The 14,670-nt window shown below is 44.1% G+C and overlaps 2 protein-coding genes and 1 pseudogene across 3 annotated transcripts; 2 read left to right on the forward strand and 1 right to left on the reverse strand.

Moving 5' to 3' along the window:
• Positions 1,593-4,294, reverse strand: Gm21942 (predicted gene, 21942; annotated as a pseudogene).
• On the forward strand, positions 4,539-6,013 carry Olfr1340 (olfactory receptor 1340). Of its 2 annotated transcripts, XM_017320231.1 has the most exons (2): positions 4,539-4,549; positions 5,074-6,013. In XM_017320231.1, the coding sequence occupies exons 1-2, from the start codon at positions 4,539-4,541 to the stop codon at positions 6,011-6,013; spliced, it is 951 nt and encodes a 316-aa protein (XP_017175720.1). The 2 variants fall into 2 exon arrangements, with proteins under 2 accessions (XP_017175720.1, NP_666416.2); NM_146304.2 differs by lacking the exon at positions 4,539-4,549 and having other exon boundaries at positions 5,066-6,013.
• Positions 6,014-13,347: 7,334 nt separating this feature from the next.
• Positions 13,348-14,295, forward strand: Olfr1339 (olfactory receptor 1339). Its single transcript, NM_146852.2, has one exon. The coding sequence runs from the start codon at positions 13,348-13,350 to the stop codon at positions 14,293-14,295; it is 948 nt and encodes a 315-aa protein (NP_667063.1).
• The last annotated feature ends 375 nt before the right edge of the window (positions 14,296-14,670 follow it).

Genomic DNA, 14,670 nt, shown 5'->3' on the forward strand with positions numbered 1-14,670 from the left:
TGTTGAGATTTTTCTTATTTAAGAAACTCTACAGATAAGTATGTGTATCAATGTGGCTACAAACCGTAGTGGAAACACCTTCAAAGGTCCAACCAGAGGCCTGAGGAAGAAGCATGGTGGGAATAATGAAGGACTTCCATGGTCAGAATTTTACTAAGAGGAAGAAGCAAGAAAAATATTTTCAACAAGATAAGTAACTAAGCAATAATAGTAATTAATGTTTAATACTATAACATCACATGTACCCCAGAACTTAGTCAGCATTCATGAGACCTCAAAGTGTGTTGTTCTAGTTTTATGGGTGTTGGGTCAGAGGCTACTGACTTTCTCTAGTTTGTGCTACTGATAAATGGTAGACTTAACTGAAATATAAATTTCTTTGACCTCAGAGACTCTCCTGCCTTCCTGATATATACTGTCCCACAGCTTTGTGAATCAAGCCCAAATGGGAGATCAGCAAATGAGGTTGTCTGTCTTGAGTGGCAGCCAGAAAAACCTCCCCTGCATTTAAATTGCAGGTGCATGAATTGGAAATGGCTCTGGGCAGTCAGTGGGTGCTGCTTAGCTGATGGACCAGTTTCCTCAGTTTTAAGATGTGTGCAATGGTAGTTAGACTTGGCGATAGAGTGGGATGATTACGGAGAATGGACAAAGTGGTCAGAGCCAGTCTCCATCTGGAAATCCACCCAGAGCTGTAGAACTGCAAGAGAAGGTGCCTGGGGGTCATCTTTCTATCTAGCCCCATAGGAATCAGGACCAAGGACAGCGCCATCGTGCCTAACAGGGCTCGTGCCCAGCTCAGACTTAGCCCATTTATTCAACACACAAATTCATGCAATGTGTAGGCATTGTTCTAGAATCTGCTACTACGATGGTATACAATGAACACAGAAAAGCAAAGCTCTCATACTCTTGCAAATTTTAAATTTAAATAATACTCTACGCATTGATTAGAAAGTGCTATGAAGAGATATAAAATAGGAGATAGGAATAGAGAGTTTGAGACATTTCCATTTTGAACAGAGTGTTAGGAAGGACTTAGACGTTCTCTAAGAAGATGACACTTGAGCAAACATTTGTAGGAGGTGAGAGTATGACTCAGAAAGATAATGTCCAGTAGTGGAAACAGAATTCTAAAAATGTGCTGAAACAGCAGATTCTTTGAATGACGAGCAGCGAAGGTGTGTGTGGAGACAGAGAACTGAACAGATGGAGAAGTGAGAGGTAGGAAGTGTTGAGTGATCTTGAAGCCTTCAAAGAACATTGGCTTCTCTTGGTGACTAAAGAAACCCTATAGGGCCAGCAAGGTAAAAGGCCAGTAAAAGGGCTTGCTGCTAAGCTGCCTACCAAAGTTTAATTCCTGGGACCCACTTGGGGGGAAAAAAGAGAGCTAACTCCTCTAAGTTTTCTTTTGACCTTCACAGGTGTGCTGTGGTGCATGTGTGACCACACATAAATGTGTACACACACACACACACACACACACACAAACACACACACACATACACACAAACACACACACACACACACACACACACAGAGAGAGAGAGAGAGAGAGAGAGAGAGAGAGAGAGAGAGAGAGAGAGAGAGGTGGTAGTTGCTGCTTTAAGTCAGCATCTTCTTCTATAGCCCAAGTTGGTTGGTTTTACATGCAAAAAATGACCCTTCATTTTCCAATGTTGTACTGGCTAGTTTTGTGTCAACTTGACACAGCTGGAGTTACCACAGAGAAAGGAGCTTCAGTTGAGGAAATGCCTCCATGAGATCCAACTGTAAGGCATTTTCTCAATTAGTGACCAAGGGGGAAAGGCCCCTTGTGGGTGGGACCATCCCTGGGCTGGTAGTCTTGGGTTCTATAAGAGAGCAAGCTGAGCAAGCCAGATGAGGCAAGCCAGTAAAGTACATCCCTCCATGGCCTCTGCATCAGCTCCTGCTTTCTGACCTGCTTGAGTTCCAGTCCTGCATCCTTTGGTGACCAACAGCAGTATGGAAATGTAAGCCGAATAAACCCCTTCCTCCCCAACTTGCTTCTTGGTCATGATGTTTGTGCAGGAATAGAAACCCTGACTAAGACAAATTGGTACCAGCAGAGTGGGGTATTCCTGTGACAACCTGACCATGTTTTGGGGAGGACTGTGGAAGGACTTTGGAACTTTGGGCTTGTAGATCCATCCGTTGTTAAGAGCTCTGTCGGATGTCGTGTAGGAGCTTGGAAGATAATGTTGAGAACACTGCAGAAGATGGAGCTCTGGTTTGTGAAATTTCAGAGGGAAAATTAAAGACTCTCTTCAGGGCCATTGCTGTTTTGATTGTGAAGATTCTGTAGTTCTGGTTAGCTGGGGCTGAAGAATCAGCTGTGATTAACAAGATACCAGAACTACCAAAGCAAAAACTTTGCATTACTGGGACTATTGATGCTGGTTAGCTGGAGCTAAGAAATTAGTGGTGATTAAGAAGAGACCAGCATCATTGAGGTGACATCTTCTGGGAAGTGTTTTCTGAAAGCACAAAGAGGCTGTGTTCCAGAGATGGCCAAGGTTGTACTCCTGCTGCAGCAGGACTTGGTAATATGTAAGGGTCACCCAGGTGGTACTGGTTTTGAAGGCATGAAGGGGTCACGCAAAGCAGCTGAGGCTTGGCACTGTGAGAGGCCATGGAAGGCCATTGGTGAAGGTGCAGCCTCAGTTGCAATTGAAGGCCCAGGACTGAAGGGGTCATGCAGTGTTTTGGAGATGCCAGTACCATGAGATGACCACCAAGAGCAGCAGCAGCAGTGGAGTACAGGCATCTGGAGCCTAGAGGATGACGTGTGTGCTACAAAGGGCCTGGCTGGAGAAGTGACCCAAGCCCTTGGAGGAGCCCAGAAGATCGTGAGTTGGATCCCAGACATTGGACGGTTAGAGATTGACTTTTGCTTTTGATTGTGACTGTGCCCTGATATTTTCCCTCTTGAAGGAAGAAACTGTTTTAGTGGAGCCCACAGTTAAGAGACTTTAATTTTAAAATGACTTTGGATTTTAAAAGAGATGGACATTTTAAAGAGTTTGAAATTTTAAGAATATGTAAAGACTGTGGGACTTTTAAAGTTATTTAGATATTGGGGATGAATAAGATTGTAAGGATTGAGGCTTACTAGTGATGTGTTTGTGTGTCAAGTTGACAAGGGGTCAATTGTACTGGCTAGTTTTGTGTCAACTTGACACAGCTGGAGTTACCACAGAGAAAGGAGCTTCAGTTGAGGAAATGCCTCCATGAGATCCAACTGTAAGGCATTTTCTCAATTAGTGACCAAGGGGGAAAGGCCCCTTGTGGGTGGGACCATCCCTGGGCTGGTAGTCTTGGGTTCTATAAGAGAGCAAGCTGAGCAAGCCAGATGAGGCAAGCCAGTAAAGTACATCCCTCCATGGCCTCTGCATCAGCTCCTGCTTTCTGACCTGCTTGAGTTCCAGTCCTGCATCCTTTGGTGACCAACAGCAGTATGGAAATGTAAGCCGAATAAACCCCTTCCTCCCCAACTTGCTTCTTGGTCATGATGTTTGTGCAGGAATAGAAACCCTGACTAAGACAAATGTGAAATAGGTATTTTCTGTCTTTTAAACTGAGTAGGCATGTCAGGTTTCCCACACTGACATCTAAAGGGGACTATGAAGATCCAAACATATGAGGCCAAGATGAGGGATAATGGGATCAGAAGCAAGATGAAGCCCAGGATGAAACTTGAAACCTTTGCTAAACTGTTGGGGAAAATTGATGGTGTGGGAGACAAATGACAATTTCACATGGTGAGACCATAGGACTTGGGATTTGGGTCCTGGCTCTACGTACTAAGTTTCAACTTTGGAGCTCCAATTCTCTGTAAAGGAGACAAAGTGTGGTTCTGACCTGAATGGGTTGTGGTGACAAACAGATCATGCGCAGTGAAGCATTCTTTATGGCGACTCTTGATAAATGTCCATTTCCTTTTTCAGAGCCCAGAAAAGATGGAAAGTCCTGGTGGTAGCATTCTGTAGCAGGCATTTAGGAACCATCAAGGGGTCGGAGAGTGAGAGTCTGGTCAGGAACATCCTCTGTTGCTAGGCTGCCATTCTCTCATTGAGGACTGAGTCCACCTTAAAGTGAAGATCCACCTATGCCCACCCTTCACCTCTTCTGTGAAAGACAGAGCTGTGGAGGACTTCCCCCTGCTGACTAAGAGCAGTTCCATTCTCAAGTCCACATCTCTCATCTTTTTGAGAAATGTTAGAAGACAAAACTCTTCTCAGGCTCTCAAAATTAGAGTCCTGATGGTTATCATTGTATGTTAATTCGTTTTGCTGTACCACTGTAGGAAGGGTCAGGAGGGTAGGATGAGGCGACAGAGTTTCTAAAGCAACAAAGTGGGGGGGGGGTTGTTTTTTTGTTTAATTTGTAAAGTTCCAGGAAACCTTTATTCAAAAGCAACTTGATGAGTATACAGACCAGAAATAAATACACTGTCACTCAAGAGAGAGGGCCACACTTGAGGGTAGTCAAGGTCACAAAGTGTTTTTTTCTTGAAAATGTGGGTTCTGTACAGAATTAGAGGCAGAGGACAGAGGGATAAACTGGGTGCTGTGGTCTTTTATTCTTTCTTTCTATGTGTATGTGTGTGTTTTTAAACTTGTTTGTTTTACATTGCCCCTTCTAGTACCTACTTGTCTTGAAATAATGGCATTCGGAAACAACAGGCATTCCTTTCGACTTGTTTAAGATGTGTGTGTGTGTGTGTGTGTGTGTGTGTGTGTGTGTGTGTGTGTGTGTATTTTCTTTGACATAAGACTTCTGCCCTTTGCAGTTTTTTCACAGTAACCCTGGTGTTTATTGGGAGTAGTTAGTTGGACAACCATTAAAGTACTTAGTGGAACTTCTACTAAGTACCTAGAGCCTGGCCAGGCTAATTTGGATAGATTACTTCCAGGGCATAGTGGTAAGTATTTGACTTTGAGTTCCCCATTTGTGGGTTTTTACAAAGAATTTTATCATGGATTTTGCAAATTCTAGCAAGGAGGACAGTAATATTCCCTCTTTTCTCTTTAGAAGGAAGGCCATGCACAGTCGAGGCTGGAGAAATCACAGCTCTGTAACTGAGTTCATCCTCTTGGGCTTCTCCAGAAACCCCAGGACCAATTGGATCCTTTTTTTTCTCTTCCTCTTCCTCTACTTATTTACAGTCCTGGGTAATGGACTCATTGTTACCCTGATTAGAATAGATGCTCGTCTCCACACACCCATGTATTTCTTTCTCAGCATCCTCTCCCTCCTGGATCTGAGTTATGCCACCACGACCGTGCCCCAGATGTTGGCTCATCTAGTAAGCAAGACTAAGACTATCTCTTACACTGGGTGTGTGATTCAGATGTATATTTTCTTGACACTAGGCATCACTGAGACCTGGATTTTTGCAGCTATGGCCTATGACAGATATGTTGCTATATGTTATCCACTCCACTATGGAGTCAAGATGAGCCAAACCCTATGCATAGCCCTGGTGGTCAGCTCTGCCCTTTGTGGCCTCATCTGTGCCCTTGTCTACACAGTCTTTGCAATGAATCTTCCTTACTGTGGCCCCAATGAGATCAACCACTTCTTTTGTGAAATCCCTGCTGTCTTGAAGTTGGCCTGTGCAGACACATCCCTCAATGACCAAGTAGACTTCATCCTGGGCTTCATCTTGCTTCTGATCCCATTATCCCTCATTTTGGCCTCATATGTTCGGATCTTCATAGCCATTCTAAGGATCTGCTCTACCCAAGGACGGATGAAGGCCTTCTCCACCTGTGCTTCACACATCACTGTGGTCACCATGTTCTGTGTTCCATGCATGGTCATGTACATGAGACCTGGCTCTGAAGCCTCCCCAGAAGATGATAAGAAGCTGGCCTTGTTCTATAATGTCATTTCTGCCTTCCTTAACCCCATTATTTACAGTCTCCGGAACAAGGATGTGAAGAAGGCTTTCTTCAAGTTAATTGGAAGGGGTGAGGACACCCAGTAGGAAGAGTGAGGCTGTCTGCAATACTTCGGGCCTCTTGGGTGTGCCACCCACAATTTCACTGAGGTTCTTGGATCGAATGAGAGAGGATTCTCAGGATGAGGGAGACACAAGAAAAGAATGTTCCACATGAATTTACTAATGGATACACCGGGAAAGGACTCAAAGAATTGTGCCCAAGAATTAGCCGTGTCACTCAATTTCTATGGTTTTGGAAAGGTCACATTGGTTTGCAGCATTCACCTCACTTTTGGGGGGGGGTTAATTTCCAGCTGTCAAATGTGTTCTGTAGTATTCATTATGCCCAAATGATAATAACTAAGGTGGCCTTTGTATAACAGTCACTCAATAATTTAAGTGGCCTTCTTTTTTCTTCTTTTTTTTTTGTGGTGGTTTTCATTTTCATTTTTCTTTCCTTTTTTTCCTCCTCCTCCTCCTCTTCACCTTGAGGTGTGTGTGTGTCACTATATTGCCTTGACTGGTTTTGAACTTAAATAATCAGCTTAAATATTCAGTCTCCTGGATATCTGAAAATACAGGTATATCCCCTCTCTCTGATGCCTGACTGATATGTATTTATTTTTTTTAATTCACATATTAACTGTAGAGGTGTGCAATATCTCCTTCATAAAAATAAAGACACCGAAACACAAAAATATCAATTTTCTAAATGTCATCAAGCTGAAAGTAACATGGCAGAGGTTGAAGCCCAGGGCTTAGTTCCAAGGCCCAGGCTCTGATATATTATATCACATTACTCTGAAACATCCCAGAGAGAATTCTGAGGCTTAGCTGAGACAATGAAAAGCTACAACTGAGGAAGGCTAAAAAGAACCCTAGCTGGTGGTGGCAGCACACACCTTTGGTCCCAGCACTCGGGAGGCAGAGGAAGGTAGAGCTCCATGAATTTGAGGGCAAGCCTGGTCTACAGAGAGTTCAGGGGCAGCCAGAGTTATATGGTGAGACCCTGTGTCAAAAAAGAAAAAGGTTTTTATTCTAAGGTCATAAGTGCAGGGCCAGATCCCTGGAGTCTGGAGCTCTGTTGAGAAGTCAGCCCTTCCAGCCCTTACACTGTGACATTCTGTATCCTGAGTGAATAGACCATGTGTAGTCCAAAACAAAGTCTCAATACAGGTTTGGTGGGAGAGTTCCTTCCTAGCTGAGTTGGTCAGCTCTGCTCTCAGATCTTCGCTGTCATGGGCTCCTCTCCTATTGCGGTTGAGTCTGTTCCAGTTGTGGCTTCCACTTTCAACAGCTGATTTTCCCTTGGTATCCTCGGATGCCAGAGAGACATGAGACAGTGGGAAGTACCCTGGGCTTTGATCTTGGCTTAATTTGTTGAGATCTTAAGAAAAAAACAATCACACTCTCCAGAATCCAGTCCTCTTTGAACTCAAATGGAGGTGATAACCATGTTCTATTGTCCGTACTATAAATTGTTTTAAACCTCAAATGAGAGTGGGGCTTAAAATTTAGATAGCGAGAGCCATTCAACTACTAACAGAAGCATGTGTTTCTAAACCTCAGATGTGAAGGTCAAATTCATTCATTCAGGCATTATGGGAACAATCATGGTAGCAACTGACTGCACATACAGAGTCATACTTTCAGCAGAGAAAGAGTTGGGGGTTGGGGAGGGACATACCCACAACATCAGTTGCCACATCAGGAAATAAACCATTTCTGGTGTTTCAAACCAAGTCAAATTTCTATCAAGGGCTGGACAGATGACTCAGTGGTTTAGAACACTGGCTGTTCTTGCAGAGGACCGAGGTTCAATTCTCAGTACTCACATGGTGACTCATGACCATTTGTAACTCAATTTCAAGGGATCTGATGCCCTCTTCTGGCCTCTGAGAGAACCAGGCAGGCATCTATTGCATAAACATGCATAAAAGCAAAGCATCCATACAAAGAAAACGAAATAAAGAAATCCTTTCTTAGTTAAATATTTTTCTACCTTTCTAGTTTCAGGAAAATTATTAAATTGCTTAGCAAAAAGAAACACAAGGAAAATCTTTTAAATCAGCATTTGTCACATAAACACAAGATTAAATTTAAAAACATCCCAGGTATTTTTAACCAGTTTGGAAGTTTTATGGTTGTGTGTGTGTTGTTACTTTTCTGTCTTATTTAATATCATTTGTTTGTTTTGATATTTTTGGGAGAGAAAGAACATGAACTTGGGTGGGTAGGGAGTTGGAAAAGGATCAAAATATATTGTATACATTAAAAAAAAAACAATAAAAATGTTCAATAGAGAAAACTAAAAAATAAAGTTTTAACTATAGACTAAGAATGGCTGAAATGTTACAAAAAAATCCCCAAAGACCAATCAATGCTAAGAGTGTGCTTTGTTCATTACAACTCCCGCCAGCATAGAGAGCAATCATGTCTTCCAAAGTTGCTAATGTCCCCAAGCATTAAAGAACACTGGCTCTCAGGGTGATGTGAACTGTTGAAGGGAAGTCTCCAGGGTGGGTTTGCTGCCTGAAAGACTCAGCCTTGAAGGAGAAAAGCCCTGGGGAGGAGGAGCCTTGGCATCTAAAGATAGAAGTAGAGTTGCCAGCAATGCATGCTCATTGTGTTTCTTGGGGACTTGTTAAGAAAAATGCTCTGGGGTCATTAGAAGGGCAAGCGGGACATCTTTGGAGATGAAATGGGCCTTTTTTCTTAGAGTTCTCAAGGCACTGAAAATCCACAGCAGGCCCACCCAATTTCCTCACCTTCTAGCATGACGCCTCTGCTCTGATACTACCAACTTCTCAAATATCTTCATAGGCTGGTCCAGGTCCCCACCGTCTCTTTCCTACTGTCTTCTCACCTAATCATAAAACAGCCTGTGTATTTCTTCAAGAATTTTTCTAGTTATTTTCAGACTATGAAAATTTAAGAATTCTTAATACTATGGACAAAGCTTTCAACTCTGGCCCCAGAAGCAAAAAGGTCATCAAACTGTCAGAAATTAAGACGATTATAAATTGACATCTGTTTAAAATGTTGATCAAAAAGTGACTCTCAAGAACATGTAAAATAATTGTATATAACAATACAATAAGTATTATCAGGAAAACTGTCCAACTCATATAATGGACATGTGAGGGTCATTATATCACAGCAATTGTGGTTTTTTTCTCAGATAACTGTAGATCCCATTCCTCCAAAGATGTGTCTCTTTGTAGCAGACAGAGACCATTACAGAAAACCACAACTGGTTAAAACGCACAAAGAGACTGGTTGTGGTGTGTCCAGTTCCAGTTAATGTATCTACAACACAAACTAAGGCTTGGGACCATCATGGAAGAAGGCTCAGAATGATTGCAAGAACCAGAGGGCTAGGAAATTGCTGTATTATTGTGTCTCAGGAATTGACGGCGAAGCTTCACCAATGTAATATGGCTCCCCATATCCCTATTTTTCTTGAGGGAGAGTAGAATCTCTCACTGAACTTGATGCTCACCAGCTGGCTCAGTGGCAGAAACTTAATCCGAGCTATCTCCCAGACCCTATTTCCATGTTTTATATGCCGTCTATGGTTTGAAGTCCTCCAGGTCCTACCACAATCTTCTTAAGCCCTAAGAACAACTTTCATCACCTTATCCTGGCACTCAAGGTCCCCACACCCCAAACTCCTGACTTTCCCAATCCAAGGTTCTTCGCAACCCATGGTGGCGTCATCTCCCTATGCTACCTCACAATCCAGTGTGGACAGATTTATGAGCACCCACTGGAATAAATAAATTAGACCATCAGATCCAACCTAAATTATAGGTATATTTGCTACAACTGTTTCATATATGTTTATATTTAGCCCTATAAACTGTCCTGTCTTACAATTGCTTCAGTTTGCTATTGTGAAAAGTGAGGTACAGAGGGTTGCCCTTTTGTCAACTATTGCACTCTTATTAAGTGGTAGGACCAGTATTTGATTTTAAGTCTTCCTCGGTTTTGCTCTCATGGAGAGTATTTATCATTACCTCATCTTGGCTTAAGATCTATGAAGGATGCCACTGTTGCTTGAATCATATTCCCTTCCCTCCAGAAAGTCAAAGTATTTCAGGGCTACAAAATTTCAGCACACAACATAGTCCAGATCCCAGCAGAGCACAGTAGAGAGAACGAGAAGCTTGAGGGGCTGAGCAGAGATCTATAGCTTGACCCTACACCCCCTGAGGAACATGTTCTTTTTCTCAAGATCTATGGAAAGCTTCCCTGACATGTCTGTTTAGCATTCACCCTTACAAGTCTTCACTGTGTATGTGTGCGTGTTCACATGTATACACAGGCGCATGTTTGCATGTATATGCAGGTGCATGTTCACATGTATATGTAGATGCATGTGCACATGTATATGAAGCTACATGTTAACATGCATATGCAGGTATATGTATGCATACATAAAGAGGCCTGATGGTAACCTTAGGTCATTACCAAGGTCTATATTATTTGCAGGTAGAGTCTCTCATCAGCCTGGAGCTCACCAATTAGGCTAGGCTAGCGGGTGAGCACACCCTAAAGATCCTGCAATCTCTGCTTCCACGTCTTTGTGATCACAAGTACACATCACCATGTCTGACTTTTACATGGATAGGCTCTGGGCACTGAACTCAGGTCCTTATGCTTGGGCAACAAGTTACTACCAGCCAAGCCACGTCCCCAGACCCCACCCTGGCATTTATTTCTTAACCCATGCATTTACTCTACTTGATCTTCACATATTCATCTCCACTGACAGAAAAGAGGAAAAAGGAAAGGACTTGAGAACAGGGAGGAAACTTGGGGTTGAGAGGATCAAGAGCATTGGTTATGGAGGTCTTCTGTACCAAATGGAAGAGTTGAACTGTGTGCTCAGGGTCTGAAAGGGCTGCAGTGGGACCCAGAGGACCTGAAGGCACAGAAGACTCATTAAGAAACTTCAGCTTCATCCTCCCTGAGGACAGGGAGCAGAATGTTAAAGGAAAACCTCACCCACTCCTAGCTCAACCTTCACACAGAGCCTAGGTCAGGTAAGGAAGGAAGCCGCAGAGGTTGCCTGAGACATACAGTCCTCACAGTCCTACAAGATGCACTCCATCTGTCTCCATCACCTCCATCCTATCTCCCATTCCTGTCCCTAACCCTCATCTGTTTGCCCCACAGTTGCCTGCTTCCAAGTCCCTTCCACTCACCTCAAGCATTTCATCCCTGGTTTCTGCTCTTCTCAATGCTCTCTGGATCTCTGTCCTCCTCTGGTCCCTGATGTCTCAGCATGGCTCTCTCTTCTTCTTTTCATCTCTGTATTTGTTATTATGTTATTCAGTTGAGACAGAGAAAACTCGAGGGAGAGGGGCTGCTTCTGTGGAGATGAAGCAGTGGGCTCTCTTCTTCGGTCCCAGGTTTGGATCCTTAGATGGAGGTACAGGACAAGAGGACTGGTACTGAGGGTGAGCATGGAGATGGCAAGTTACAGTAATGGCTCAGAAATCCTATTTGAGGCTTTATGAGAGTCAGACAGCTTGAGGCAGACATTGGGACTAGGAGGGAGTGTGCAATGTCATTGAAGAGGAACAATAGCAGAGTAGAGCCTGGCACCCTACCATTCTCTCTGGAATGCCTCCAGCCCAGGCAATCATAATTGGACTGACCCCCCCCCCATTTACCTATTCCTGGTTCTTTTGATTGCCCATCTGTACCCCCCTCACTTTCTCCACTCTGTCTCACATTCTGGTCAGTTTTTTAGCAGGGACTGTCAATGAGATGTTTATTAGGACTTTCTGCAGCTCAGGCACCAGGTTTAGGGGAAACCTAAATGTGGCAAAGTCCTTCTCTTCCCTCTCGGTTCTATAGATGAAATGTTCCTCTTTGTTTCAATTTTTCTCTACTCAACATGGCCTCCTGATCCTTCTTCATAGCCTGTTTTGATTTGTCCACAGGCCCGTTAAGGTACCATCCAGAAATGAGCATGCTGTTCAACACATGGCCTGGCTACTGCAGACACAGACCACCAGCCCAGATCTACCAGGATCCTTTCTCAATGATGTAACCCCATGCTGACCTTAAGGACTCTCTCTGTACTCACCTGGTGTAAGTCCTCAGCTCTTTCCCAATAACTTGCTGTCTCATCTGAGCTTCCTATAGTTTGATCATTCTTTCCATTGAGTCAGGGATTCACTATGTAGCTCAACCTGCTCTTGACCTCTCTGTGAGCCCTGCCTGGCCTTGAACCCAAGGTCCTCTTATCTCAGCCTCCTGAATGTTAGGACCACAGATGTGGACTGCTGCCATGACTAGGTACAGTTGGATGTTTTAGTCAGGTGTGAGGAGAGAGTCTAAATTTGTGTTGTAGCATCTGTGTTGTAGGTACCATCCAATTGTTTAATCCAGCTGAGGCTGGGCATCTGATTTTCAACCCCAGATCTTCTTCACTATGTACGAAAGCTTCCATGAAGAAGAGTCCTTGAGGCTGGTCTGTTGGAATGTGGACTTGAACTTTCTGATGGGCACAATTGCAGGCATCTATGTCCACTTCATCCTCACCTCTGTCCCTTCATCCCTGCCCTACTGGACCTGGCACATTAATGGAGCTTGTTCTTAGTTCTTGATGTGTCACTTCACTCCTTCTGTTGTCTATTCCTCTGATGTATACATGCTCTGACCAATTTCTACCTTAGTTAAAACTCCTCCAACCCCATGTTCTGGTCCTGACATCTCATCTTACTCATTTACAGCCCAGTTCACCCCACAGAACCCAGTGCAGTCTGGCATCTGCCCCAAAGCGTAGAAAGCAGCTACTAGTCTGTCTTAAGTAGAAGTCAGCTTATCGAGTCAAGCAGAAAGGTTCTTGCTTGGGGGTGAGTAAGAGCAGGATGAAGCAGAACTGTTGAGTGACTCTACCTAACAGAAAGTGTCAAAAGCGTCCAGAGGATAGACAAACACAGATACAAGTAAAATTTACTAAGAACTTCCTCTGCTTTTGAAGTTGTATATTCTCCCCACATCTCCAACTCTCTCAGATGTTCATAGAAAGGGTGCTGGACATATATGCCTTCAGAAAGGAGGAGAAGTGTCTCATTCTCTTCTTCCCTTTCTGTAGCCTGCACCAGGGAGATGAAACAGTGAAGTGTGTAAGGGCAGGTCTCAACAGAGGGGGAAGCAGGGGACATTTGTGTGTGTGTAGAATAATGAAGGGAAAAGATGTTCTGGAGGCTCTGGCCTAAGACACAAAACATCCAGAACTTAGACCTCAGTCTTGGAACTGACATCGATCCCAAGAAAGATTAAGGTCTTGGGATGGGCAAAGTGACTAACTGTGCGTTCTAAGATGTGCCACTAGGTCCATTTCTGTTTGCAGTGGAAGAATGCAAGGCTCCTCCTATGAGAATCACAGCTCCGTGTCTGAGTTCATCCTTCTGGGTTTCTCCAGTAATTTCCAACTTAATATAATCCTCTTCAATGTCTTCTTCTTCCTCTACCTCTCTACGCTTGTGGGCAATGGGCTCATTGTCACCTTGATCCACCTGGACTCCCGTCTCCATACACCCATGTACTTCTTCCTCAGTGTCCTTTCCATGCTGGATATGAGCTATGTCACCACCACAGTGCCTCAGATGTTAGTGCATCTCCTCTGCCAGAAGAAAACTATCTCCTATTCTGGGTGTGTGGCCCAGATGTACATCTTTCTGGTGTTAGGCATCACTGAGGGCTGGTTGTTCTCTGTCATGGCCTATGATAGATATGTAGCCATTTGCCACCCACTCAGATATAAGGTTATCATGAGGCCTTGGCTGTGCGGGGCAATGGTAGTCTTTTGTGGACTATGGGGTGTCAGCTGTTCTCTGATCTACACTGTTTTCACTATGAGGCTGCCCTACTGTGGCCCCAATGAGATCAATCACTTCTTCTGTGAGGTCCCTGCTGTTCTGAAGCTTGCCTGTGCAGACACATCCCTCAATGACCGGATAGACTTTATCCTAGGCTTTATCCTTCTCCTGGTACCTCTTTCCTTCATCCTGGCCTCTTACGTCTGCATCTTTGCCACCATTCTGAGAATCCGCTCAGCCCAAGGTCGACTGAAGGCCTTTTCCACCTGTGCCTCTCACATCACTGTGGTCACCATGTTCTGTGGACCTGCCATGTTTATGTACATGAACCCTGGGGCCAACGCCTCCCCAGAGAGGGACAAGAAACTGGCTCTGTTCTACAATGTCATCTCTGCTTTCCTCAACCCTATAATCTACAGCCTCAGAAACAAAGATGTGAAGAGGGCTTTCCTCAAAGTAACAGGCTGGGGAGGAGCCACTGAGTGAGGCCCTTCAAACACAGAAGGTCGCAACAGTACGTGAAAGAACAGTCTGTGGCCCTCCCCCTTTATTGCTCCTCCTCACACAGAGGATGGGCAAGAACCATTCACTGAGGGTTAAAGGACATGGCTCGCAAAGGCAGATTCCTGATATGACCTGCTGATGTTCCAGAAGGTGGGCTATTCTCAAGCATCAAGGGATCCATCTAGAAACAGAGCATCAGGTATCTGACTCATTTCTGTTTCCTGGGTCAGCAGAGGCTCAGATACAAATGAAGTGTCATTAACATTTGCTGTTGAGAGATTTCTGGGCGTATTATATCTACTCAAGATGCTAAGACAAGACCCAGAGGACTTGGAATCAATATCTTTATTTCATCGC

Source organism: Mus musculus, chromosome 4, assembly GCF_000001635.26.
Source record: "Mus musculus strain C57BL/6J chromosome 4, GRCm38.p6 C57BL/6J".
Lineage (NCBI taxonomy): Eukaryota > Metazoa > Chordata > Mammalia > Rodentia > Muridae > Mus > Mus musculus.

Bases quoted from the DNA above. Each gene is read 5' to 3' on its own strand.
- Olfr1339 (NM_146852.2), top strand. From the start codon at position 13,348: ATGCAAGGCTCCTCCTATGAGAATCACAGCTCCGTGTCTGAGTTCATC.